A 25303-nucleotide genomic window follows, 5' to 3' on the forward strand; every position below is an offset into this window, starting at 1 on the left:
TGTCTGAACCACACTGGTCTCACTAAAAACTAGTTTGCTAATGAAGCCACACTATTGGATATTAATAGTATAGTAATAATTGTACTTTTTGAGTGCTATACACTCATTCTCATTGATGAGACAGTTATTTTCACTGAGTTTAACAACTTTCTTGTCGAGGTTTGGAAATTCTTTACCTCTTTGTAGGTGTTTCCTGTGGTCTGTTCTTTTTTGTTTTCAGCACAAAGCAGTTATGCTGCTAGCATAATACTATAGAGACGGCTTTGTCTGGCATTTGGCGTAATAAATAATTCACTTATTTTTCCTTCAGCACCAGCAGTCCCTTCTCAAACCCAAATGGCATCTCCAGTTTCTCAGGGAAAACCATCCCTCCAGTAATACATTGTGATGTTGGTCCTCTGTCTTCCTTCATGCAAAACGCTCAATGGAATAGTGACTCAGAACTATTGAAAAACTGTGAGGTAGGTAACGTTGTTCTTTTCTCAGTGATCAAGAACATTTAAACATTTTAAAAAATCTTACAAAAGCATCGTGTTATGAAAAATTGTAAGAGCATATACTGTGATTGTAGGGGGAAAGTATGTAGCTCTATTAATTTGCAGTGAACACAGTCTCCAGGACTGGTATGAACCTCACATTGAAGCATAGTTTTGGGAAAAAATAAGTTTTAATGTGAACGCAAAGCATGCTAGTGCACGCTGCTCAAAACCCCTGCCCCTGCCGTTGCACCCCCAGGAAATAAGCCAGACTCTAGCTTGTTGTGATGTCCAATGCTTGAAGTTTTCCCCTCCAAACACACTCAAGGTCTATTCTCTTTCCCCCCCTCTTTTTTTCTTTTTAAAAAATTTATTCATTTTTCTTTTTCATTCATTACACATCTTTTATTCATAACATTTACTATGCATTCCTCCCTCCCTCCCCGCCTAGGCTTCCCCCAACTTCCGCTTCTGGTTTGTTTCTCCTTTTACCCACTTTGCTGGCTCTTAAAAGAAAAGGCTACTAATAACATATTTATACAAAAACATCAAACATAAAAACATAAAAATAACAATGAATGCACCATATTATTTCTCTATCTTCTACACATTTTCTTTCTACTTTCTACACATGTGAATGTTTATTTAAATCCTGCCATCAAGTCTATAGACTTTCTTTGTTTCTGCAGGTACAATATAAATGGTTCCCATTCTTTTTCAAAGTCACTGTTGTCTTTTTCTCTTAATCTGTCTGTCATTTTTGCCAGTTCTGCATAGTTCATCAACTTCTCTTGCCATTGTTCTTTAGTTGGTATTTCTCCAGTCTTCCAGTTCTGTGCGATCAACATTCTCGCTGCTGTAGTTGCATACATAAATAAAGTCCTCTTTTATTTCGGTATATCTTGGCCTAAAATAGAAGGCTTCTGGTTTTTTTACAAAAGTTATTTTCAACATTTTCTTCAATTCATTATATATCATTTCCCAATAAGCTTTAACCTTTTTACAGTCCCACCACATATGATAAAACATGCCTTCTGCTTCACACCTCCAGCACTCTTTCTTTTCATTTTTATACATTTTTGCCAATTTAACCGGTGATATATACCATCTATACATCATTTTCATATACTCTCAATAATATGCAATCTGTAAATTTCAAATTTACTTTCCACAATTTTATCCAGTCCTGTATCCTGTTATGGCCTATATCTTGCGCCCATTTGATCATTACCGATTTTACTTCTTCATCCTTAGTTTCCCATTCCAAGAGAATATTATATGCCTTTTTCAATAATTTTGTGTTTTCTTCTATCACTTCCTTTTGGAATTTGGAAACCAAATATGAGAAGCCTTTTTTTATTATCCTCTTTAAAGATATCCTTTAATTGTCTATGATGCAGCCAGCTTTGTAGATGTTCTTTTATTTCATCATATTCTTTGAATTTTAAGTTTCCCTCTTTTTCAATCAGCAGCTCTCTCTATCTCTCAGCTGATAGAGAACTCAAGGTCTGTTCTCAACTTGTTGCTTCTACCGGTAATTTACTTAGGGAGAAACAAACTGTTAGCCAAGGTTTGAACTTCTCAACAAGCCAGACTCTAACTTGTTTCCTGGCAGTGCAGAGAGGGAGGAATAGGCTGAGAATTTTTCAGCAGCGTGCACTAGCATGCTTCATAAACAAACCATGGTTTGTTTTTAATTGGGGAACCTCCAGTCCACAGGTCAATTAGACTTGTAAGGCCATTTTGGCTAACCCAGTTAACCTACACATGATGACAGGTAAAGAAGTGGCTGGGTTGCAGACACCACTGATTGTCAGGGCTTCCATAGCAGTCCTAGACAGCACGAGAGATTTCATTGTCTGCCTCTCCTATGCTAGATGTAAAACAAAAATGGAAGAAAATGTGTTTTTCATCTTTTTTCTTTTAATTCATATTTAATAGATCAGGTGGCTGCGATTGTTCCAGCTGGTGGAGAAGCAATGCCAAGAACAAATAGTTGCCCAGCAAAAAGTGTTCTATCATCAGATCCATGTAAGTATTTTGGTTTGCTTGACTGTTTTAAATTGAAGCAGTTTCTCATTAGTGTGAGGTTGGTGTCATTACAGAGGCAAAGACAGCTGTTAGTGATGTGAATGCTTCTTCCTTTGCTTTCCTAGTACATAAGATGCATGACATGTCCTAAGCTGGCAGAGATGTGCGTGCATTAGGTACAGATAAAAATGTTTACAAATGTAACAGCCTTTGTGTACAAGCACAAAGACTCCTGTCAGCCTAGGATACTATTTCATACACCTGTTGAAATTATCTCTCTTTGAAAGTTTTTATTGCAATATATTTGCTAGTATCTTGAAGTTAGTCAGCCTGATTATTGCACCGTAGAAAATATTCTTGCTTTCTGGTGCATGGGGTTAGCAGTCAATTTTTTTGCAACCATTTTTCTCTCCACTGTGGACCACAGTTCTTCACTTTTTCATTGCTTCTGATTTTTTTGCCCTTAAGCTAGGGGGAAGTGTGAGCCCCATCTGGTGCACTTTTTAGGCTAATACATGAAGCATTTGATGGCTGTCTTCTGGACCATAATTGTGATCCCGTTTTAACTGCTTAACTGTACATAGTTTTGGGTGTCAGCAGGTTTGTATGTTTGTGTGTGTGTGCTCGTCCGTGTGCGCGGTAGAGAAGTGAATAACTCTTATTCATTTTTGGTGTACTATAAAGAGTTCTTGGTAGCATAGCCTTGACTTTTTTAAAGAAGGAAAGTGATAATGTGCTTTTGAATTTGCAGTATTCTGAGAGACCAAATGCATGCTTTTGCCACCATGTGGTATATATAAAGGAATATTTTGTCCTTTACAGTCCTGAATTAAATTTTCTCATCTTGCTATCCCATAATTGCAGGGCATCAGGAGTACAGATCTAGAATAGCTGAGTAGGATGAACTGAGTCTTTAACAGCAGAATAAGAGTTCAACTAAATGCCTTTTGGAGAGGTCCTGTTCAAGAGCAGTGGTACGTCTCCAGCCTCAACTCTCTCATTAGCTATGTAGGGCCATATGGAGCTTAGCATGGTATAGCAGCCATTCTAATAATGGCTACAAAAGTAGTTCAATTCCTAGGTAACAATTATTTAGACATATGCTCTGCGCTGAACTGAAGACATGTTTCAGCAAACTGTCTTGCTATCTGGGTGACCAGATGCTTGGGATATTTCTACATTTTTTTACTATAATATGTGAAAACTGTTACTTGGCATAAATAATATCTTTTTCTCTTAAGTTCAAATTCTCCCTCATGCCTATTTCACAATGAAGTCAGCATATATGAGTCACTTTCCATATGTGAAAACCGATATTTGATACATTTAATAGATGTTTCAGTACATTTTTAATATTTATACCCTTTTGGTTACTGTTTTTCCCTTCCATTTCCTGATGGTCCTCTGCACTAATAGTAACCAACAGCTCCTGAAACAAATAACAAAGAGGTATTGTTCTTTTTCATTCTTTTTCCGCCCTTCCTGTTTCCTTCCTCCTTACTTTCTTTTTGTCTTGCATCTTTTTTCATCCATGTTGTTATTTCTTCTCTGTGTTAGGCGTCCACGATCATGTGTTGCTATGGAGAGGCCTGATTGCTCACTGAACGGTGCTTGCCAGGGTTGCTGGTTTTCAAAACTAACCTGGTGGAAGCACCGCTGATGCACAAAGTTTGCCTGATCAACACTTGGCATTTCTTATGCAGATTCATTGAAGTTGTTGTGTGTAATTCTGAAAAGCGTTGGTCACACCTGTACACCATTTCTTAGGATGAGAGACTGGTTCTGTATTTTGAGTTTTCTGGAAGATAGAAATGTTCTCATTATTCGTGGCCTTACAGAAACATGTTGGTTACACGTGGCAATCATGCTATATATTAGGCTGAAAACTTAATGGTTGTATTTGCATTTGGCTAATTCTCATGAAGATATGTTTTGTTTTTGGCAATGAGACCACAAAACCTCATATTAAAATTGAACATTTTTTTGCTAGGTCTGGTCCAGAAATGTTTTAAAAGATGAGCAGCTTCACTTCTTCTAAGCATTCTATTTTGAAGAATAAATGCAACCATAACTATGCCTGGTGTGGAATATGCTTAATTAAAATTAATGAGTCTTCATTCCGAATTTAGAGACACAATACACATATACCAATCATTGGTCCTGAGCAAACCAGTGGTTTCATTAAACAAGTAATTCCAATTGGAGGCTTGTAGCTGCTATTTGTCTGCTTGGGGAGGTAGAGATAGCTGGGGGAAAGTGGTAGAGATTGGGAATAAGAATTGTGGATATTTTAAGTACTATACATGGATTTTGAGGCAGGCTAGCAGGAAAAGCAAATTAGGAGTGGTTAGTGGCATTGCGTCTCTCCAGAATTGCCCATGGATGTGATATGAGTATCACTGGAAAAGCTGGCTTCCATGGCTTTAAAACTTTACTAATTTTATTTATTAGGTCAACTTTGCAGGGTGAGTAACAATTATTTCTGGACATGAAGGTTTCCTTGTTTCATTTAAAGTTGTATGGGATGGACTCTTCCGCTCTCCATTGGTTTCTGGTACTTACCTTTAATATAGTCTTAACCAAGCAACACTGAATGTGCACACGCATGTGTTTTAATGGCAAAAGTGGAACAACTCAGGGTGTTCATTTGTATCCCATAACACATTTCTGCATGTTACGTCTGTAGCTTGGTCTTGTGGAAGTTAAGGTTAAAATAACCCTTGTGTGCAATTTCCACAATGATTTCCAATTTTTATTTTAAATCACATATTTTTATTTGTAGCGCATACAGAATGAAATCAAACACTTGATGAAGCTGCAAAGCCAGAATGTGTGTTCGTGCAAGAAACAAACATCTCAGGTCAAATTGGTGAACAGTTCCTCTTCATTAGAAAGTCAAATGGGGTTGCAGTCTGAAACCTTTGAAGAAAATGAGCTCTTTACCAGTCATCTCAAAACCAGTGATCATGAGAGTCATCTGGAAGCTTCGGCCATGCCTCCGGAGTGCCTCACGAATAGTGTTTCAATGAGCAGTGGCTATGGCACATGTTCTGCCGCAGAACTGAGTCCTAGCAAATATAAAGACATTCAGACGTGCATGGAAGACCCAGAGGAGATTACCAAAGGAAAGGAAGGTGCCTCACCAGTGCCGGAAAGTCTAGTTACAGCCAGTATTCAGAACACAAGAGAATATACACAAACAGGTGTAGAACATTGTCCATCACTGAAAAAAGATGATAAAGGTTTTTCTGATGAATTTGAGCATAAGATCGGCGAAGGTCATTGTGGAAAAACAAACTGGTAAGTGGCCAATCTTGGAGTCATTAGGTTTATATTTAGAGTTGGTAAGGTTTTAGTATGTCTACTCTGCTTTTAACACAGGCAATAGTGTTTGGAAAGGTAGTTTCACTGCTTGTCTATATATGCCACTCAGCATGCAATTGAGTTTGCTTACGTTAAAATCTAAGATAAATTCCTTGCGTTTGTGATACCTGATATGCTATCACTGATGTAATGAGGGTGTCTATATTTAAAAATCTTGCTTATTCCCAGGGAAATTTTCAGGCTGTTTTGTTTTGTTTTGTTAAATAGGCAGAAATGTTTCTGGCACTTCACATTCCTGGTAGTGTGGCATGTTGCTATTCTGCATTGAAAGTCTACGAGGAGAGAGGTGTTAAAATAACAGGAAGCTTCTTTTTGTTGAGTGAGACCACTGATCTCCCTAGGTTAACAGCGTCTATTCTACACTGATTGGCAGTGTGTCTCCAGGGTTTCAGACGGGTCTTTACCAGCCTTACCTGGAGGTGCCAAAGACTGAACCCAGGCCTTTCTGCAGGCAAAACATGTACTCTACTACTGAGCTACAGTCTCTCCCCATTTATTTTATTTCATAAAATTTATACACCACTTGATTACAAAAACCTCAAAATGGTTTACAAAAAGTTAAAACAATAAAATCAAGAAAAAAATAAACAGTACATTAAAATATTAAAACAGATTTAAATCACCTCAATTTTCTAAGCATCTGGATCTGAATGTTTTCAGCAGGAAGCATGCAGTAAAGACTGTATCCCTGCTTGATATCAATAGGTAGGGAGTTCCAAAGTGGTGTTGCTGCCACACAAAATGATTGAGTTCTTACAAATGTGAAATAGTATAGCCTGCTTCAGTCTAACACTTTCTTCAAACAGTTTCATCCTCTAAATCTTTAGAAGGCTGGCGGTGGGGTGGAGAGACCTCCTCCCGCCGCCAGCCTTCGGACGGCTCCTCCGAAGGCTGGCGGTGGGGCGGAGAGACCTCCCCGCACCAGCCTTCGGATGGCTGTCCTGAAGACTTGCGGTGGGAGGAGGGCTTTCCTCCCTACCGCCAACATTCAGAATGCTGTTCTGAATGTTGGCGGTGGGGTGGAAAAACCCTCCTCCCACCGCAAGCCCCGGGAACAGAGGAGAAGCGCTGCGCGCCTTCCCCTCTGTTCCCGTACCTGTCCTGAAGGCTTGCGGTGGGGAGAAAAGCCCTTCTCCGCACCGCCAGCCTGGCAAGCGGTCTCCATAGGAACGCATTAATTGATTTTCAATGCATTCCTATGGGAAACCGTGCTTCGCAAGACAAAAAACTCGCAAGAAGAAAAAACTTGCGGAACGAATTAATTTCGTCTTGCGAGGCACCACTGTATATAGCAAAGAGAGCATGTTCCGGGTGTGCTTAGCCCTCAGAATTCTTGAGATGAAATATACATTCTGTTGTGAATAAACTGAAATGTGACAATTACATGCTGTCAACCAGATAGTTTAGTATATGCAGTCTGATGACTTTTTTTTTAATGGACAGAATGTCATTGTGGCTTCACCTGCACATTATTTCCAAGGAAACAGTGATGGGGACAGGTGGTTGTTCATTAATTCTATGAAAAAGAAAGAAATGACTAAGCTGACTCATAGGGTCATTATTCTTTATTCATATTTTTTTCTATGGCACTTGAGAAAACATCAATTGCATATATACTTGCTTCTGCTGGTACAGATAACTTAACTGCTGAATGTGGCAACCTAGCCTTTTGATGCTAAAAAGTGGATGTGTGCTCCTAGGATTTGAATGTTCCGCTTGCTAGACCCATTGGATAACTGCCTGCCTGATATGACTGAAAGTCCAAATAGGAGAGATGCGTAAGCTGCAGACTCTAAACATGTTTAAAATGGGCTCTAAATGGGTGTAAACTTAATAATAATCTATATGATGTGGTCTTTTAAATACTAGAACTCCAGGTCCTCCAATGAAACTGATTCTCTGTAGGCTCAAGACAGGCGAAAGAAAGTGCTGCTTTGCACAGGGAATTGTTAATCTTTAGAAATTTGCAGTGGCAAGATGTGGCGATGGTCGCTAGCTGCAAATAGCGTTTTAAAGAAGATTAGGCCAATTCCTGGAGGATAGTTGTATCAGTGGCAATTTAGTCATCATAAATTAAAAAACAAGAGTCAGTTTTGGAGGGCAGGAGGGCACTGTGAGGGGGAGGGGCGATTGCCCTCCTGGTCTTTTTATGGCCCTTCGCCAAGGCATCTGACTGGCCATTGTTAGAATGTCATCCTTGTCTATATAGCCTTAACCTTCAAGGCTTCTCTTCTATACAGTGGTGCCTCGCAAGACGAAATTAATTCGTTCTGCGAGTTTTTTCGTCTAGCGAATTTTTCGTCTTGCGAAGCACGAAATCCCATAGGAATGCATTGAAAATCAATTGATGCGTTCCTATGGTCAAAAAAAGTCCAAACAAAGCCAAATTTGGTACAACAAGAGTTTATTAACTGCTCTTTAAAGTCACACATACTGTAAAGAGCATTTCAAAAATTGAAGGAACAATAAATTAAGTTTCTAAACATGACAGAAAAACATTTAAAAATCAACAAAGTGTACAGTACATTTTCTAAGACTCTGGGGGACCACTCGAAGAAGGTTCCTCTTCCACTCTTTGCTTCTTGCTGAAGAACCTGTCCATGGTCTGCTGCTTCATCCGCCTTTTCAGCACCTCCCTGAAAGGCGACATGACCGTCGTATCAAAAGTGTTCGCAAGGTCATGTGCCAGGTGCTTGTCAGGGTGGTGCCACTGTGCAAAAGCCTGCACATCTTTCCACTTCTGGCAAATGTCCCTCAGTTCTTTGGAGGACAGCCGTTCCTCAGTTGCTTCCTCCTCTTCCAGCGAGGCCTGCTCCTGCGCAGCCTCTGCCTGCAGTTCGACCAGCTCCTGGGTGGTCAGCTCGTGGTCGTGCTCCTCCACCAGCTCGCTGACGTCCTCCTCTGTGACCTCCAGGCCCATGGTCCTCCCCAAAGGCAACAATGTCCTGCACCACTGTTGACTCTGGTGCATCAGAGTCACTTGGTGCCACACAGTCCGGCCACAGGCTGCGCCAAGCGCAATTCAAATTTCTCTGGCTGATCCCGTTCCAGGCCATGGTGATCATCTTCAAGCAGGTGATGATGTCGAAGTGGTCCTTCCAGAATTCCCGCAGGGTGATGGTGGTGCAATCAGTCACCTCGAAGCATCGCCTGAAAAGCTCCTTGGTGTAGAGTTTTTTGAAATTGGCGATGACCTGCTGATCCATCGGCTGGAGCAGTGGCGTGGTGTTAGGCGGCAGGAACATGATTCTGATGAAGCTGAACTCCAACGAGTCCAACTCAAGGCCTTTAGGATGAGCAGGAGCATTGTCCATCAGAAGCAAAGCCTTCAGCGGCAGGTCGTTGTCCAGCAGGTACTGTTTGACAGCAGGGCCAAAAGCAAGATTGACCCAGTCCACAAACAGCACACGTGTGACCCAAGCCTTACTGTTGGATCGCCACATGACACTCAGCTGCTCCTTGTCGACCTTGTGTTTCTTGAAGGCCCGTGGGTTCTCCGAGTGGTACACCAGCAGGGGCTTGATCTTCAGGTCACCGCTTGCGTTGGCACAGAAGAGCAGGGTCAGACGGTCCTTCATGGGCTTGTGGCCAGGCAACTTGGCCTCCTCCTGTGTGATGAAAGTCCTTTTGGGCATCCTCTTCCAAAACAGCCCGGTCTCGTCGCAGTTGAAGACCTGCTGTGGAACGTAGCCCTCCGTCTTCACAGCCTCCAGGAACTCCGCTGCAAAGTCTTCAGCCGCAGGAACATCAGAACTGGCAGCCTCTCCATGCCTGACCACGCTGTGGATTCCAGATCATGCCTTGAACCGGTCAAACCAACCTCTGCTTGCCTTGAAGACTTCTGGCTCGCCTGAGGTTCCTGACTGTTCCCGGACGAGGTCTGCGTGCAAGGCCTTGGCCTTCTCACAAATGACGGCCTCAGTCACTGTGACCCCTGCACGCAGCTTCTCTTCTAACCAGATGAGCAGCAACTTCTCGACCTCCTCCAGAACAGCTGGGCGGTTCTTCACGATCCTGGTGACTCCCTTGGCTGCATCAGTCGCAAGGATCTTCTCCCTCATCTTCAGGATGGTCCCGATGGTCGATGGATTCCTCCCATACTCCCTGGCGAGGTCTGTCACACGCATTCCACCGTCGTGCTTCCGGATGATCTCCTTCATTTCCAGCGTCACCTTCTCCTTCTTCCTCTCACCGGCCTCTGCAGCAGCAGTCTTCTTGGGTCCCATGGCAGCACAGCTCCTACCTTCGCAAACCCAAAAATAATAATAATCAGTGCTTGACATCCAAAAAATTCAGAAGCACCCAGCCACCCACCACACAGAATCAAGTCCTTGAATTCCAAACACCCAACCCAAAATCCAAAACCCCCCAAAAAAGTTTTAAAAGTTTAACTTACCAAATGGCTGCAAAAGTTTTGGAAAAGCTTCAAAAATCACCAAAGTCTTCAAAAACCTCAACTGTTCCCCCAGCCACCCACCCACCACACAGAAGTTGCAAACCCCTCCCCAACTGTTCCCCCAGCCCCTCCCCAACTGTTGCAAACCCCTCCCCAACTGTTGCAAACCCCTCCCCAACTGTTCCCCCAGCCACCCACCGCACAGAAATTCAAACCCAGATTATTATTTTTTAAAAAAAACCAACATGGCCCAATGGTCACAGAAAATCATAAAAATGCAGAAAAAACCACACAAGCTCCCAGATTCTTGCAAACCCCTCCCCAACTGTTCCCCCAGCCACCCACCACACAGAAATTCAAACCCAGAATTTTTTTAAAACAACAGCAGAGTGGCCCAGTGGTCACAGAAAATCATAAAAATTAAAAAAAAACCACACAAGCTTCCAGATTCTTGCAAACCCCTCCTCAACTGTTCCCCCAGCCACCCACCACACAGAAATTCAAACCCAGAATTTTTTTTAAAAAAAACAGCAGAGTGGCCCAATGGTCACAAAAAATCATAAAAATGCAGAAAAAAACCACACAAGCTTCCAGATTCTTGCAAACCCCTCCCCAACACCAAAAAGTTTTGGAAAAGCTTCAAAAATCACCAAAGTCTTCAAAAACCTCAAAAAGGGCTACCACACCGCGTGCTATGAGTTGCTCCTCGAAGTCAAGTAGCAACTGCACCTCTTCAAGCAATGCACCCTGGGTATTAACGGTTTTACGAAAAAGGAAACAAACTTGCAAGACGTTTTCGTCTTGCGAAGCAAGCCCATAGGGAAATTCGTCTTGCGAAGCACCTCAAAAAACGAAAAACTCTTTCGTCTAGTGAGTTTTTCGTCTTACGAGGCATTCATCTTGCGGGGCACCACTGTACTTGAGAAATAGGAATATTCAGTGGCCTCATTCACACATCCTGATAAACCATAGTTAACTGTTTATTGTGAATGCACTGGCCTTGACCTCATAGCTCCTCTCTCCTCACACTGGAAGGAAACAAACCATGATGCCTTGCTCTCAACAACAAAAATTCTGTAACTGATGTTTGCTCTTGGCTTTGTTAGTTGGAAGAAGACCCACTCATTGGTTTAAACATAACACAAAGCAAGGAGGAGACAAGCAGCTTCAACAATCTAATCTTTCAGACACAGACTTCAGACCTTTTCATTTCCCTAATTCTTTTCTGAATGAGTCTCCTGATTATCTTCTAGTGTTGTGCCATTATTTTATCTGGATTGTTTTTGGTTTATATTTATATTTGGTTTTCTTCACACTGATATTTATAGCGTGGTGATGTTTCTAAAACACATACACTTGTGTTTGTTTGTGTGTGTGCATGTCTTCACTATGATGCTTAGAGTTTGGGATGCAATTAGTGGGACTTCTGATATTTTTCTACTGATCAGCAGACCTCCCTTTGACATATTGCTTTTGCTCCCTTTAGTTGGGGTTGCTATATGGCATGGAAGACTATTTTTATTCAAGAAACAAAAATCCAAAGCCTCCCTTGGTTAAGGTGGAGCTAGTCATTTGTACTTTGGATCTGACCATTGTTTTCTTGTGTCTTTTTACTCATATTCTGCAAGTTCTGTAAGTGTTTCAGTATGGTTAGTTCTTTACAGTTGCCCAGATATTTGAGCTACTGCAGGGTTTGAGTTGCATCATCTCTTCATTTTGGCACAGATCTTATTTTAAATAAATTACAGGATGTCCTGTTGTAGACTCCAGGGAACAATTGCTTTCTTGCCAATATTATTTGTTGAAAACCATTCGGGGGGGGGGGAGTTTGTCCAGTCTCCCCTGCATAAGGCCATAGTACCTGTAATGGGAATTGGGGTTGCTTGTGGGTAAATTCCAAACTGCTCCCAGCTGTTGGGGTAGCTAAACCTTTCCCTGATTTGACAGCCCTTACAAGGCGACTGTCTCAGTCACTGGCAGAATCCGTCAGTGGGCGTTCCCTAAACTTCTTCCAACATAAAAGCTGTTTGACGCCAAGTCTCCTCCTCGCCTCTCTGTGCGGAAGTCTCCTGCGCAGAGTGGGCGTGGCCAGCGGAGGTCCTGGGCTCTCCCCGCTGGACCCTGTGGAAGGGTCTTGGAGCCCTCTCTCCGAAGACCTTTCCTCCTCCCCTTCTTTCCTGGTGTCACGCTTATTTCCTTCCCCAATGGAAGTATTCTCCCTCTCCCTGCTGGTCCCTTCTCCTGCATCATCGGAGAGCCCTACCTCCGCTCTGCGCTCCGATGTCAGTTCCCTGACAGTACCTTACAGGCTGTAGCATGAAATAGATCTAAAATGTTGCTGGGGCAAACATGTTTCTTTCTCTTTTTCTATTTCCCTTATTGTAGTAAATCTTTAACATCATGGGCTCAAAAGTTAAAGCAAAACCAGCTGAAAAGAACAAATGTGGAGGAAGGGGATATGCATTCTGTGCAAGTAAAAGAGCACTCACAGGCTGTAACATTGGAGAATGTAAGTGGACCACCATTCCACCTAAACCCCTTCATTGGAATAGTAAATGTATATAGGATTGAGCTACATTTTCTTTCTGGGATCCAAAGAGCTACATTTAGATGTGGCTAAGTATATGTGCACATGCCCAACAGTAACCAGCTTTCATCAGTTTCAGAACAGCATTGAGGTTCCTCTCCTCACCTGTTCCTTATTGCAAACTGGTTTTGAAATCCCCACCACTTTCATGTGACAAGTTACAGTTCACCTGAGCTTCTCTGTAACAAATACAATAGGATTTAATATAATATATGCTCTTAGCGAGCATAAGAAGAGTCTCCTGGATCAGGCCAGTGGCCCATCCAGTCTAGCATTCTATTCTCAAGCATGGATAGCCCTCTCCTCCATGAATTTGTCTAATCCTTGTTTAAAGCCATCACTGCCTCCTGGGAGTGAGGTCATAGACCTCAGTGAGAACTTTGGTTAAATGGCTATAGACAATCGCTTGTAAAATATTTTTTCAATATTTTGTACTTGATGCTGACTTTTTCTTTTTACTTGATATAATTTATGTAACTTTTTTATTGGTCTATAAATCATTGTGTCCCCCCCTTTTGTGGAATTGTAGACTAATCCTACTGCAGCTGCTCCATCATCATCTTACACTTTTTACCTCAATGAACAAAACGGAAGCCAAATGTCTTTCAGTTCTGGTACTTCAGGTATAGTTAATTGCTTTCTATTTTGCTTTTGTTGTTACTATTTCAAAATTGCAACTAAATGTAAATTGTGTTGTGACCGATTTTGTGTCTGTTTTTCCTTATTTTTGGTGACTCTGTATGTTGCAGTTTGGTAAGATTAAGAACATAGTCCCAAAAATAAATCCTATACCAGGGGTTGTCAAACCTGCTAGTGGGCGGGAGGGGGTTCTACAGCACAGGCTGAATCCTCCTTCCATCGAGTACCGATGGGCGGTAAGGAAATTTTACCATAAAGAAAGATGCATTAGTGGACAGTAGGTATAAAAGGGTTGACTACCCCTGCCCTATACAGTCAGCTTGTAACTTGTGCATGTACACCTTCTAACTAGTAAAACTGGCAAACGACTTTATTTTGCCCCAAGCACAATAAGCTTGGGAGATTAGGATCAGAGAAAAAACATGAAGAATGCCAATTGTTTTTAAAATGTAATCCTTTTGTTATAGAATTTATGCCCCATTTTCATAGCAAACGGCTTTGATGTTGCTTCTCATGTTGCAAATGTGAGTGAAAAGTGCAAGGAGGCTAACTGTTTTTTATTCAGATTCAATGAACTAGTGTTGCTGTTTAAATCAGGTTAAGGAAGGACTCATCTACTTCTGCTTCATTGACTATGCAAAAGCCTTTGACTGTGTCGACCACAGCAAACTATGGCAAGTTCTTAAAGAAATGGGAGTGCCTGATCACCTCATCTGTCTCCTGAGAAATCTCTATGTGGGACAAGAAGCTACAGTTAGAACTGGATATGGAACAACTGATTGGTTCAAAATTGGGAAAGGCGTACGACAAGGCTGTATTTTGTCTCCCTGCTTATTTAATTTATACGCAGAATACATCATGCGAAGGGCTGGGCTGGATGAATCCCAAGCTGGAATTAAGATTGCCGGAAGAAATATCAACAACCTCAGATATGCAGATGACACAACCTTGATGGCAGAAAGTGAGGAGGAATTAAAGAACCTTTCAATGAGGGTGAAAGAGGAGAGTGCAAAATATGGTCTGAAGCTCAACATCAAAAAAACGAAGATCATGGCCACTGGTCCCATCACCTCCTGGCAAATAGAAGGGGAAGAAATGGAGGCAGTGAGAGATTTTACTTTCTTGGGCTCCATGATCACTGCAGATGGTGACAGCAGCCACGAAATTAAAAGACGCCTGCTTCTTGGGAGAAGGGCAATGACAGGCCTAGACAGCATCTTGAGAAGTAGAGACGTCACCTTGCCAACAAAGGTCCGTATAGTTAAAGCCATGGTTTTCCCAGTAGTGATGTATGGAAGTGAGAGCTGGACCATAAAGAAGGCTGATCGCCGAAGAATTGATGCTTTTGAATTATGGTGCTGGAGAAGACTCTTGAGAGTCCCATGGACTGCAAGAAGATCAAATGCATCCATTCTTAATGAAATCAGCCCTGAGTGCTCACTGGAAGGACAGATTGTGAAGCTGAGGCTCCAGTACTTTGGCCACCTCATGAGAAGAGAAGACTCCCTGGAGAAGACACTGATGCTGGGAAAGATGGAGGGCACAAGGAGAAGGGGGCGACAGAGGATGAGATGGTTGGATAGTGTTTTCGAGGTTACCAGCATGAGTTTGACTAAACTGCGGGAGGTAGTGGAGGACAGAGGTGCCTGGCGTGCTCTGGTCCATGGGGTCACGAAGAGTCGGACACGACTAAACGACTAAACAACAACAACAACAACAAGGAAGGACTGATTTGGATGGCGATCATGTTGAAATATGGTTAAGGACAAATATTCTCATTACATCCTCAGCACTAGTTTCCCCAGAGTTCTCTGCAATATTAATACATTATCTTTAGCATTATTTCATGTCAAAACCTATTACTGCTAAAGCTCTGAAGCATAACATTTCAGACATGAGTTTTTCATAATGTTGCGAATTTGCACCCGTAATGTGAAAATCAAAAAAAGTAATGTCAGGCTTCACAGCTCTTTTCTATACAGAAGTAAACTTTGATATATTTCTCCATTTCAGGATTGACATACTGGAAACTAGATGAGAAGGAAACGTACCATACTTTGCCTGAGAACTTCAGAAATGAATTTAGTGCATTTGCAACAAAGATGTCCTCGGACCAGGTATCTTTTGTGTAGTGTTTGCTTTGGTAGTTTAATGCATGTTAGAATGTTTTCCCCCTGTTCAGCCACTGTTGCTGTTTGGATCGGTTGGCAGGCATTTGCTGCACAGCCAGTTTATTTAGGGGAGCTGAGAAACAGGCCCCTTTTCTCTCTCCTATTGCTTCAAGGATCTAGGGCATTTGAGAAAGTGGACCGTTGTTCAAGTGGTTGTGGATGGGTGGGTTTGAATTACCTGCTGCAGGGTTAAGGATTGTTTTCAGTAAGAGACATTTGACTCAGGCCCAAAGGCAGGATAAATACAAAAGACTAGGGCCCTGTGGGACTTGACATCTTTCCGCAAGGCCTGCAAGACAGAGGCCTTTGGCCAAGGCACAGTCTGACCCCCCTCCTTTGGTAATCCTCACAGAACTCTAGCCCAGTGTTTGCCATTAATTTGATTTTGAATTGATTTTAAAATGAATTGATTTTAGAATGCTGTGTTACTTTTATTGTTAGCCGCTCTGAGTCCGGCTGGGGAGAGCGGGATATAAATAAAATATTAAAAAGCAAATGGCTATGGTTCATAATTGGGTTCATTAGCTGTTGATATTTTCTTGGACAGCCTTAATGATCCTGTCTGTTTCTAGCAGTTAACACTGGAACAGTTTTTTTGTGCTTTCTTAGCCACCTCCTGAAACTTTTATTTAGTGTTCATAACTGATAGGTTCTGATAAATGTGACTAATCATTTTATTATTTTTTACTCAGAACTGCCATAGGAGTTGGAAAATAAAAATAGATATACTTGTGTAGAGTGACTAGGGAGGTGAATGAAGGGGAATGAGAGAGGAGAACTATCCATGTAGCAACTCAGGAGTGTTGAAAAAGGTGGCAGGGAGACAATACAAGACAGGAGAAGGCGAGACATGGCCTTAGCAAAAGGGTTTCAAGACCTTCAGGGCTCACTTAAAATGAATATATTGTCTCCAGTAGCTCTTGTGGCAAGCTTCTAATTGTAATTCTTTGCTATAAGTTGGCTGTTGACTGGAATGGATGGTTTCTGAAGTTCTGTTTCATGAGACTTTGAAACATGAAAGAAAATGCTTTCAGTTAATTGAATTCTGGCTACAGCAGATAATAATAGCTGACCTTTAAAAAATTCTGAAGGCCTTGTCATTTCTGTGATTTATAGTATTATTATGTTTACCTAGATGGATAAATTTCAGTGCTAAGAAAAGAGTCATGATTTCCCTTTTTCCCTGTTGAGCCAATCATGCCTTGGAACAGTGGTTTTCACTTAGCAGTTTGCTTCTGTCATTCTAATCCTGCATATATGGAAAAGGAATAGATAAAATTAATAGCAGGTGTAGGGTGGCTGGTCCATATCAGGACTGGGGTGGGGGGGTGGAGAGTATTACATCCTTTCTATACCCCCGAGGTCTTATTCCAGATCAGTCTCCCCTTTGCCTCCCATTTACTTCAAGAATTGTATGAATGGCTTTTTAAATTACATGATCAGTGCCTCCTCTGGTTTGGCCCTTTTTAAAGTTATGCTTGCCTCTTCTTGATTTATTATCACTCCTTGTTTTTAAAAAGAAACTATACAACAAGTACTTGAGTTGCTGAGCTCTGCTTTCCTTTTGAGCAGAATTTGCTGCACTATCAACTAAAAGCATTATGTACCCTTCTTTTTTTAAAAAACAACCCAGATAAAAGAGGAGAAAACTGCTTTTGCTAAAACTGAATGAAATTGGCCTGATCCAGGGATCCTTGACATTTATATATGTTCTAGTTGCCATACATTGCTCCATGCCTGTAGCTAGAATTTTTGTGGGGGACTGGGCTGGAGGAATATGAAAGTACCCAGGAGTGGGGCATCATAAGTCAATACAAAACAAGAGAAACCTGATTGTAAGGAGCCCTTATGTTGTTCTGTTGATTGATTGATTACGGCAATCCAAGCAAATCAAAGTATCCTTGCACTTACTGTCCTGAACACTAGGAGGCAGAAGCAGCATTGTGTCTTACTAAGAATCGAGGTAGACATCTGCTTTTTCGTACATCTCCATAAATGAAAGGGCTACAGCAGAAGTAGCCAACGTTGTGCCCTTCAGTTGTTGTTGGGATTCCTAGCTCCAGCCCCAGGCAACATGGCCTAATTGTCAGGGATGATGGGAGCTGTAGTCCAGCAATATCCAGAAGGTGTTATGTGAGGTACTCCTAGGCTATAGGTTTATTCCCTTTATTTATTTATTTATTTAAGTTGACAGTTCCAGGAAAGGTCTTAGAAAATTTCCAAGATTTTATTCAGCTTTTAGAGTATTTTTTTTTAATTGCTCACTGATGTGCTTGCTACCCTGGGCACCTTCAGTGGGAAAGACAGAATATAAACTGAATTAATAATAATAATATAATAATATTTTTATCATTAATGTACAACAGCCCACCCCTTTTTTGGCTATGTTCTCATAGAATTACTGTGGGCACATACTTTCCCATTTCCCTAAAGTAGGAGGAGCCTACTCATGGCCCTAAAGGTAAGTCATAATCAGAAATAAATAATGGTTTATTTCTTGAACAAGCAGCATTCTAGGGCCAACAACTCAATTGTGCCTACTTTGTGTCTCCTTTTATTGCATGAGAAAACAAACTATGAAGTGACTAGCTTAGCATTGTGTACGATCCCTTATTCTTGGTTTGTTAGGAAACTAACTCAAGTGAGCGTTCACACATAACAGTAAGCCAGGCCCTCTGTGGCTTGTTTCCACTCTTTGAAAGGGGAGGAGTAAAGCAGGCACGATTGAGCACTAGTATGCTGCTTGTTCATGGTAAACCAAGATTTATTTCAGACTTTGATTTAGCATCATATGTATCTAGAGCTGTTGGTATGAATGGGCGGGCACATAAAATAGCTGTGTGTGTGTTTAGGTTTGTAATTGATTGTTCTTAAATGTTTTTAATGTAAGTTGCTTTGAGTCACTTTGTGAGAAAAGCACATGACAAATACAACAATAAAAAATTAATTATTATATTAATAACATAACAATAATACTTTAGACCACACATTGGAACTTGAATTGGCACTACTGTATTCACTTCCCCTTCCCCTCCACCAAATGTTTAAGTTCACTTTGGCATCTTTGCATTAAATATGATGGGTGTTTGGTATTATTTTAAACAAATCTTAATTACTTTCTTTTTTTTAGTTGTCTTCTGGTGATGAGATGAAGCCATCATCCTTAAAGGAACTTTATCATAAGAAACAAAGGGAATGTAAACAGTTTGTAGACTGGAACCTTTCCCCCTCACAATCAACTCACCCTCCTGAGGTAATTGTTTGTATTTCAGCGCCATATGTTGGATTGGAAGCCTTCCATGCTTCCTCACACTTAAGATTCTCTCTCTCTGCGCGCGTGTGTGTATGTGTGTGTGTGTGTGTATATATATATATATATATATATGTATGTATGTATGTATGTATATAAAAGTATCACCCTTTTCTTTGACAAAACTCATCTGTTCCAGACTCCAAAATATAGTGAAGTACTCCCTTGACACAAGCCCAATAATTAGATCTTTGCAAAGTGTATACATACCTATCGTATTTTTCGCTCCATAAGGCACACCTACTTTTTGGGGGGGGGGGCGAATTCAAGGAAAAAAAATATGCGGCTCTTGGGGGCTTTTGCGGGAGGTGGGGGAAGTGAGAGAGCCTCGCTCTGTCCCTTCCCCCACCTCCCGCAAAAGCAAGGGATAGTCGCGCGAAGCCTCCCCAGGGCAGCGGGATGAAGGCTCCCCGCTGCCCTGCGGAGGCTTTGCGGGCTACCCCAGAGCTGCTCAGGAGCTTGTCGGGGCTGGCAGGGGAAGCCCGGGTTTCCCCCAGCCCCAAAGAGCAGGTCAGGGATGGCAGGGGAAGCCCGCCCCCCCCCCCAGCCCCAGGGACCACACATTCGGTCCATAAAACGCACAGACATTTCCCCTTAGATTTTAAGAGGAAAAAAGTGTGTCTTATGGAGCGAAACATACGGTATGCACACACATACACCCCTGTGCTATTGATCACAAAATCAGATGGTTCTTTGTTCCTTATTAAATCAGGAACACACAACAATGGGTTGTCAATAATTTCACCTTCCATACTTAACAAAACATGGCAAGAAATGAGCAGCTTAACTTTCAAGCAGAAGCTGCAAACTTAAATGCAGCTCACAGATTTAAGTAACTAACATTGTTCTCTCCCGAGCTATGCACATACTATTATGAAATTACAGCTGTAACTTATCTCTTAAAAATTTCAAAAGCTTCCTGTTTTTTATATCAAAATGAAAGCTGCTTCACCAGATAGTTGACCACAGATATTTTTCAATTCTAATCACTGTGATCTTTGTTTCCCAGATCCTGACCCTCGACCCAACATTGCACATGAAACCTGGCCATCAGAATCCAGGACCGCCTCCGCCCTCCTTCTACGGGACACATGACAGGGTTATGTTTTCTCCAGACTCTATGGCAGATCCTCCTTTTTTCATGCATTCAGACTCCGATTCATTGTCTCACATAAGCACAGTAACATCACCTCTGTCTCCTGGGTCTCCAAAATACACTCTGAGTGCAACAGCTTTGCACAGTGACCCCTGGAATACTTGCATGTTCCAGAATGAAACTAATGCCAGCAGTTCTTGTCGTCCAAGCAATGAGTTCTTAAACACTGAAGAGGATGACAACTTGACACTCACGCCATCTTCAGCTGCCCACTCCCAGCCTCCATCTGCCAGTAATAGTTTGCCGGAATACAATATTTCAGTGACATGCATGGAAGATCCTGTGGTATTCTCCAAGTAAGGCTGATGTCAGTAAGAATGTTGACCTTTAAATAAGCATTGCAGTATTCAGTACAGTGGTACCTCGGGTTACATATGCTTCAGGTTATATACGCTTTAGGTTACAGACTCCGCTAACCCAGAAATAGTACCTTGGGTTAAGAACTTTTCTTCAGGATGAGAACAGAAATCGTGCTCCGGCGGCGCGGCAGCAGCAGGAGGCCCCATTAGCTAAAGTGGTGCTTAAGGTTAAGAACGGACCTCCGGAACAAATGAAGTACTTAACTCGAGGCACCACTGTAATTTGAAACGTCTGCTTACTTTCCTTTCCTGAAGCCTTCCGTTGAGTTAAATGAAAATACTAGGCATTATTACAGGCCTGAAAGCAGTCACTTCTGGCTGCGTGTGATGGGTTTGAATTGTAGTCAGGTGACCAGGCCACAAAACCTGGCGAAACTTTCTTTAGAGACCAAATATTATAGTAAACATTGGGGGGGGGGCTAGAAAGCATGTAGCTTATCTATTTTTCTACATTTATAGTCAACTGTTCTTCCATCATGGAACCCCAAGTGGCATACTTGTGGTTCACAGGAGGTCTCATGAAGTCTTTCTGCAAAGTGCTAAAGTCTTATGTGCCTTCAGACCACGCCCGGTAACTTATTCTAAATTTATTTGCAAGGCTTGAGTTTCAGTTTTGTGGAAAGTGGCTAACTTGGATTCAGGCTGGATTATGTCATTTGAGGAGATCTCAGACTAACGACCAGACTAGACATGATGCCAACAGACCTGCCTGTTTAGAGCACAGGGAAACGTGGACAAAGGGAGCTGAGCTGTGTCCCTTCTGGATACTTGGAACTTAGTTGGGGAGTTAAACTGGGAAGAGATGCGTTAGCACTCTTCATCTGTGCCCCTTTTGCTCTAAACACCACTCCCCTATCTACTTTAAACATGATTGGGCAGACCTGGATTTAAATGAACAAGTCTTCTGCTATCATGTCTGTTTTAACCAATTAAAAAAGCACACCTGCCACCCTGCAGGCAAGCTACACCTTAAAAATATATGTAAGAATGGCTCAGAATGTTCATAATCAAAAGCAGCCTAGGGAACTGCAATTTTGAGTGGAAATTGGAGGTGCATTGCCTTTTCCTCACTGGCTGTCATTCCTCAGAACCCTCACAAGGTATTTTTCCCAATAGTGATTTTCAGATTCCAGTTTTTTCTTAAGTAGCAACCTCCCCGGGCTGTCTCTCAGATTTATTTTTTTATTAGAATATATTTTGCCCCGATTCGCCAAACGTTTGCAGCAAGGGAAGCCCAGTTGAAATGCCTTTTGCTTACAGACTACAAGAAAACTTCAAAATACTTTGTATTGTACTTCAAGGAAGGAAATGCATTTGCTTAAATTGAAAGCTTTGCTACATAGCAGAAAAAGCAATATCTGTGCAATTGGAAATACAGACTGTTCTTTTTACTGAGACTTCCAGTCTCAGTTTGTTCAGTGTGTGGAAGGTCCCAGGTTCAGTCTCCAGCATTTCTAGATAGAGCTGGACGAAAGCCCTGGCTAAAATCCTGGAGAGCTGCTTGCAGACAGTGTAGATAATACTGAACTAGATGCACCAGTTGGTCTGACATCTTCCTATGACATGGCAGATTTGCTTTTTATCTAGCAGGACTCTCTATGTGGTTCTTATGCATAGGAAAAGGAAAGAAATAAACTCTTGATTTGTGACTACCATTCTTACATGAAAAATCTGAGAACCAGAGACTAGAAATTGAAGCACTTGGTTTCGCTTTATATTGTCATTGGATTGCCCAGATATTCCAGCCATGGTACTTAATTTGGAGAGTTAATTCAAAATGTCTGAGCTTGAACGAGACTCTGGCTTGTTTGCCTTGAACAGTAGAGCTTCCCACATGTTCTGCTATATCAAGATGCTTTTTAACTTCTCTCTTTCAAAAAAGACTTGCCATGTACCATGGGGACACTACTGTTCAAGAAACACCCTTCAGAGCTTCTGTATTCAGAACTAGTTGTACACATGCCCTGTTATACAAGTGCTATGGTGGGGAAGATCACTTGGCATCTGTTTGTGGAGGCAAATTTCAGTAGCTGTAGTTCACCATCTGTGAAACACACGTGCCAGGATGGTCATTTTCTGTCTCTAAAAAATAGTGTTGCAAATGCATTATGACATATTTTTAATCTTAAAAAACAGGATTAGGCAGAATTTGAGAGAAAAACATGCCCGGCATATTGCTGATCTACGAGCTTATTATGATTCAGAAATTCAAAGCTTAAAACAGCAGCTGGAGGCAAGCCATAAACCTCATTCAGAAGACTTTGAGAAGATCAATCAAAATCTTACTGACAGGTAATAGAGCTGCTTGGAACAATGTGCGTATTTCTCAGCCCCCCCCCCTCTGTGTGTGTGTCTGTCTCTCTGTCTCTGTCTCATTTCAAAATTGTTGTTTCCTGGAGCAACTCTTTTCTGTATATTGCTTCCTTCACTTTTAAGATCTAGGGCACAGATATTGATGGCTACATGAAAATACATAATGTGGAATCTTTGAGATGCCCGTTAATTAGGGGTGAGTTTTAGACAGAGAAAAGAGATAAATGCTGTTATTCACATACAGAATTCCTCTAGCATGAATCTTCAAGGTAACTTGTTTATGCTGCTTAGCTGGAAGTGGAACTATTTCTTCAATGTTTGTTGTACATGCCACTTTTGGAAAGAAGACTATTGTAGCTTTAGAAACTAGATATACAGTGCCTGGGTTCAAATCATTTTCAAATGCAGTTTTGGTCACACTCTCATAGCCTAGTTAGGCAACTCAGCTAAAAATACTGAAAAATCTTGTTTTCATTTCTATCATTTTCATGGCTTTATTTTCATTTTTAGATGTGACCACTTACAGGCAGCACTGGATAAAGCTAATAATCGCATGAGAGCGCTTGAAGATAAAAATAGCACTCTGGAAACAGAAGTGGTAAGTGCATGTCATGAGTCAAATTGAGCTCAGTTATATAGAAAGATTACCAAGTGAGACGATACAAGTATGATCTGTCAGCCCTTTGAACTGTATGTTTTTCTGCTGGAACTTGGGAGTCCTTATCTGGCACAAGTCAGCAGTTCTTGTAGAGATGCCTCCTTTCCCTGGGTTCTCCTTGATTCCCTACTAGAATCCTAATTAGGTTTGGCTTTAAATAAATAAATAATCAGTTAATCTTGCCTTTCACCAGAAAGCTTCTTATTTGCAATATAAGCACTAAAATATAATTGATAATAAACCACAATACAACCCATTACGACTTAAAGTGTGGATAATTTTATTATTTCTAAAGCACTTAATGTTTTTCTAGGTGCTGTATAAAGACTAAAAATGGCCTAGGCCCCAGACTTTCACTCTAAAAGGTTTGATAGAAAAGGAAAGCAATACAGTGGTACCTCGGGTTACAGACGCTTCAGGTTACAGACTCCGCTAACCCAGAAGTAGTACCTCCGGTTAAGAACTTTGCTTCAGGATGAGAACAGAAATAGCGCAGTGGTGGCACAGCAGCAGCAGGAGGCCCCATTAGCTAAAGTGGTACCTCAGGTTAAGAACAGTTTCAGGTTAAGAATGGACCTCCAGAATGAATTAAGTTCTTAACCCGAGGTACCACTGTATGGGGAGGGAAGAGAAGAAACAAGCAGAATGAAAATGCAACTATTTCTTAATGCCCATGTGGAATAGCAACTCAGGAGATTTTCCTGGGAGAGGAGCCCAGTGGTTGTTGGTCCCAGCTGACCCACCATGGCACATAGAGGGAGGACTGCAGAGTCCCCTTGTGGTGCCTGTGAGCTTACATGTGGGAGAAAACAGGGACACAGCTCTGTTGGGCCCTGTGTGAGCTCTCTGCAGACGATGTATCTACCCTCTACTGGATCAGGTCTGTTAGTATGTTGTGTTTATATCCACTGCATGTTACTGGTATCTCTCCTAAAGCTTGCAAGCAATAATAAAAATGAGAACATGTTTGGTCTGAATCTTTATATCTTGTGTCTCAAAACGTTATATTCCTTAGCTTTGGTTCTGCTTCTGTTTTCAAAGTAGGCTTCTGTTTTCTGTTTCTGTGTGCACCTGTCTGATACTTGGCCTTCTTTTGTTTCAGACAGACTGGAAAGAGCGCTTCTGTGCTGTCAGCAATACCACCAAGGCTTTGCAGGAACGTATTGAAGAAATGCGCACCAGTGGTAAAGAGAAAGATAACACCATCAGCCGCCTGAAGAGAAGGCTTAAAGATCTAGAAGAAGCATTTGAAAAAGCCTACAAGCTCTCAGATAATAAAGATGCCAAGTTAAAGGAAGAAAATAAAATGTTCCAAAATGTAGGTTGGAAAAAACAGGGTAACTTGGATGCTTGAATAAATTCAGCTGAACAATCAATTTGTGAGGTCAAATGAGAGCCCCACTATAATCAAGCAGCTGCTTGAATGAACCTCTAATTGAGATGATATTCCTGGAACTTTGTAATAGGAACCACTTTCTGGACACTGCAGATTTGGCTAGCCCTTAATGGAAATGTCTCTGTACTTCAATTGTCTCTACTAAAACAATAGTACCTTTGTGGTATGCTGCTTTTAACAAAGAAATTGTGACTTCTAAAGGCATTGCGGGGAGCATTTTTCTATTCTGTTTAATTCCAGATGGCTAAGTGTTGATATTCAGCAGCTGGGGAGGCAGATCTTTGGTGTCTCTGCCTACTCAGTTTCTTTTCTGTCTCTAGCAGCTAAATAGATGTGCTGTCTTAGTTCACACTCTGTATTTCTGGTATTTCTAAACTAATTCTAGGTTCCTCGGGGTATTTTTTTTTTTTTTTAAGAACAACTAGGG

General features: G+C 41.5%; 1 protein-coding gene and 1 long non-coding RNA gene across 17 annotated transcripts in view; one reads left to right on the top strand and one right to left on the bottom strand.

Annotated features, from left to right (window-relative positions):
• Window positions 1-25303, top strand: part of MPHOSPH9 (M-phase phosphoprotein 9) — a 46375-nt gene that overhangs the window by 8123 nt on the left and 12949 nt on the right. For 15 of the 16 annotated variants that reach the window (XM_083589819.1, XM_083589818.1, XM_083589823.1 and 12 more), the window contains 11 exons: window positions 311-461; window positions 2418-2507; window positions 5290-5807; window positions 12673-12796; window positions 13404-13497; window positions 15527-15630; window positions 18815-18937; window positions 20004-20446; window positions 22646-22801; window positions 23333-23420; window positions 24583-24798. In XM_083589819.1, the coding sequence (XP_083445945.1) occupies window positions 311-461; window positions 2418-2507; window positions 5290-5807; window positions 12673-12796; window positions 13404-13497; window positions 15527-15630; window positions 18815-18937; window positions 20004-20446; window positions 22646-22801; window positions 23333-23420; window positions 24583-24798 (2107 nt within the window). Of the gene's footprint in view, window positions 1-310; window positions 462-2417; window positions 2508-3923; window positions 3957-5289; window positions 5808-12672; window positions 12797-13403; window positions 13498-15526; window positions 15631-18814; window positions 18938-20003; window positions 20447-22645; window positions 22802-23332; window positions 23421-24582; window positions 24799-25303 lie in introns of those variants that run through there. The other variant, XM_083589816.1, reaches the window with a different exon arrangement.
• LOC310751447 overlaps window positions 8124-25303 on the bottom strand; it is a 120777-nt gene continuing 103597 nt past the window's right edge. The window contains exons 2-3 of the long non-coding RNA XR_014542507.1: window positions 10905-11145; window positions 8124-8193 (exon numbers count right to left, since the gene is read on the bottom strand). This is a non-coding gene — a long non-coding RNA (uncharacterized lncRNA). The remainder of the gene's footprint in view (window positions 8194-10904; window positions 11146-25303) is intronic.

Source organism: Podarcis filfolensis, assembly GCF_964270895.1.
Source record: "Podarcis filfolensis genome assembly, chromosome: 16".
Taxonomy (NCBI): Eukaryota; Metazoa; Chordata; class Lepidosauria; order Squamata; family Lacertidae; genus Podarcis; species Podarcis filfolensis.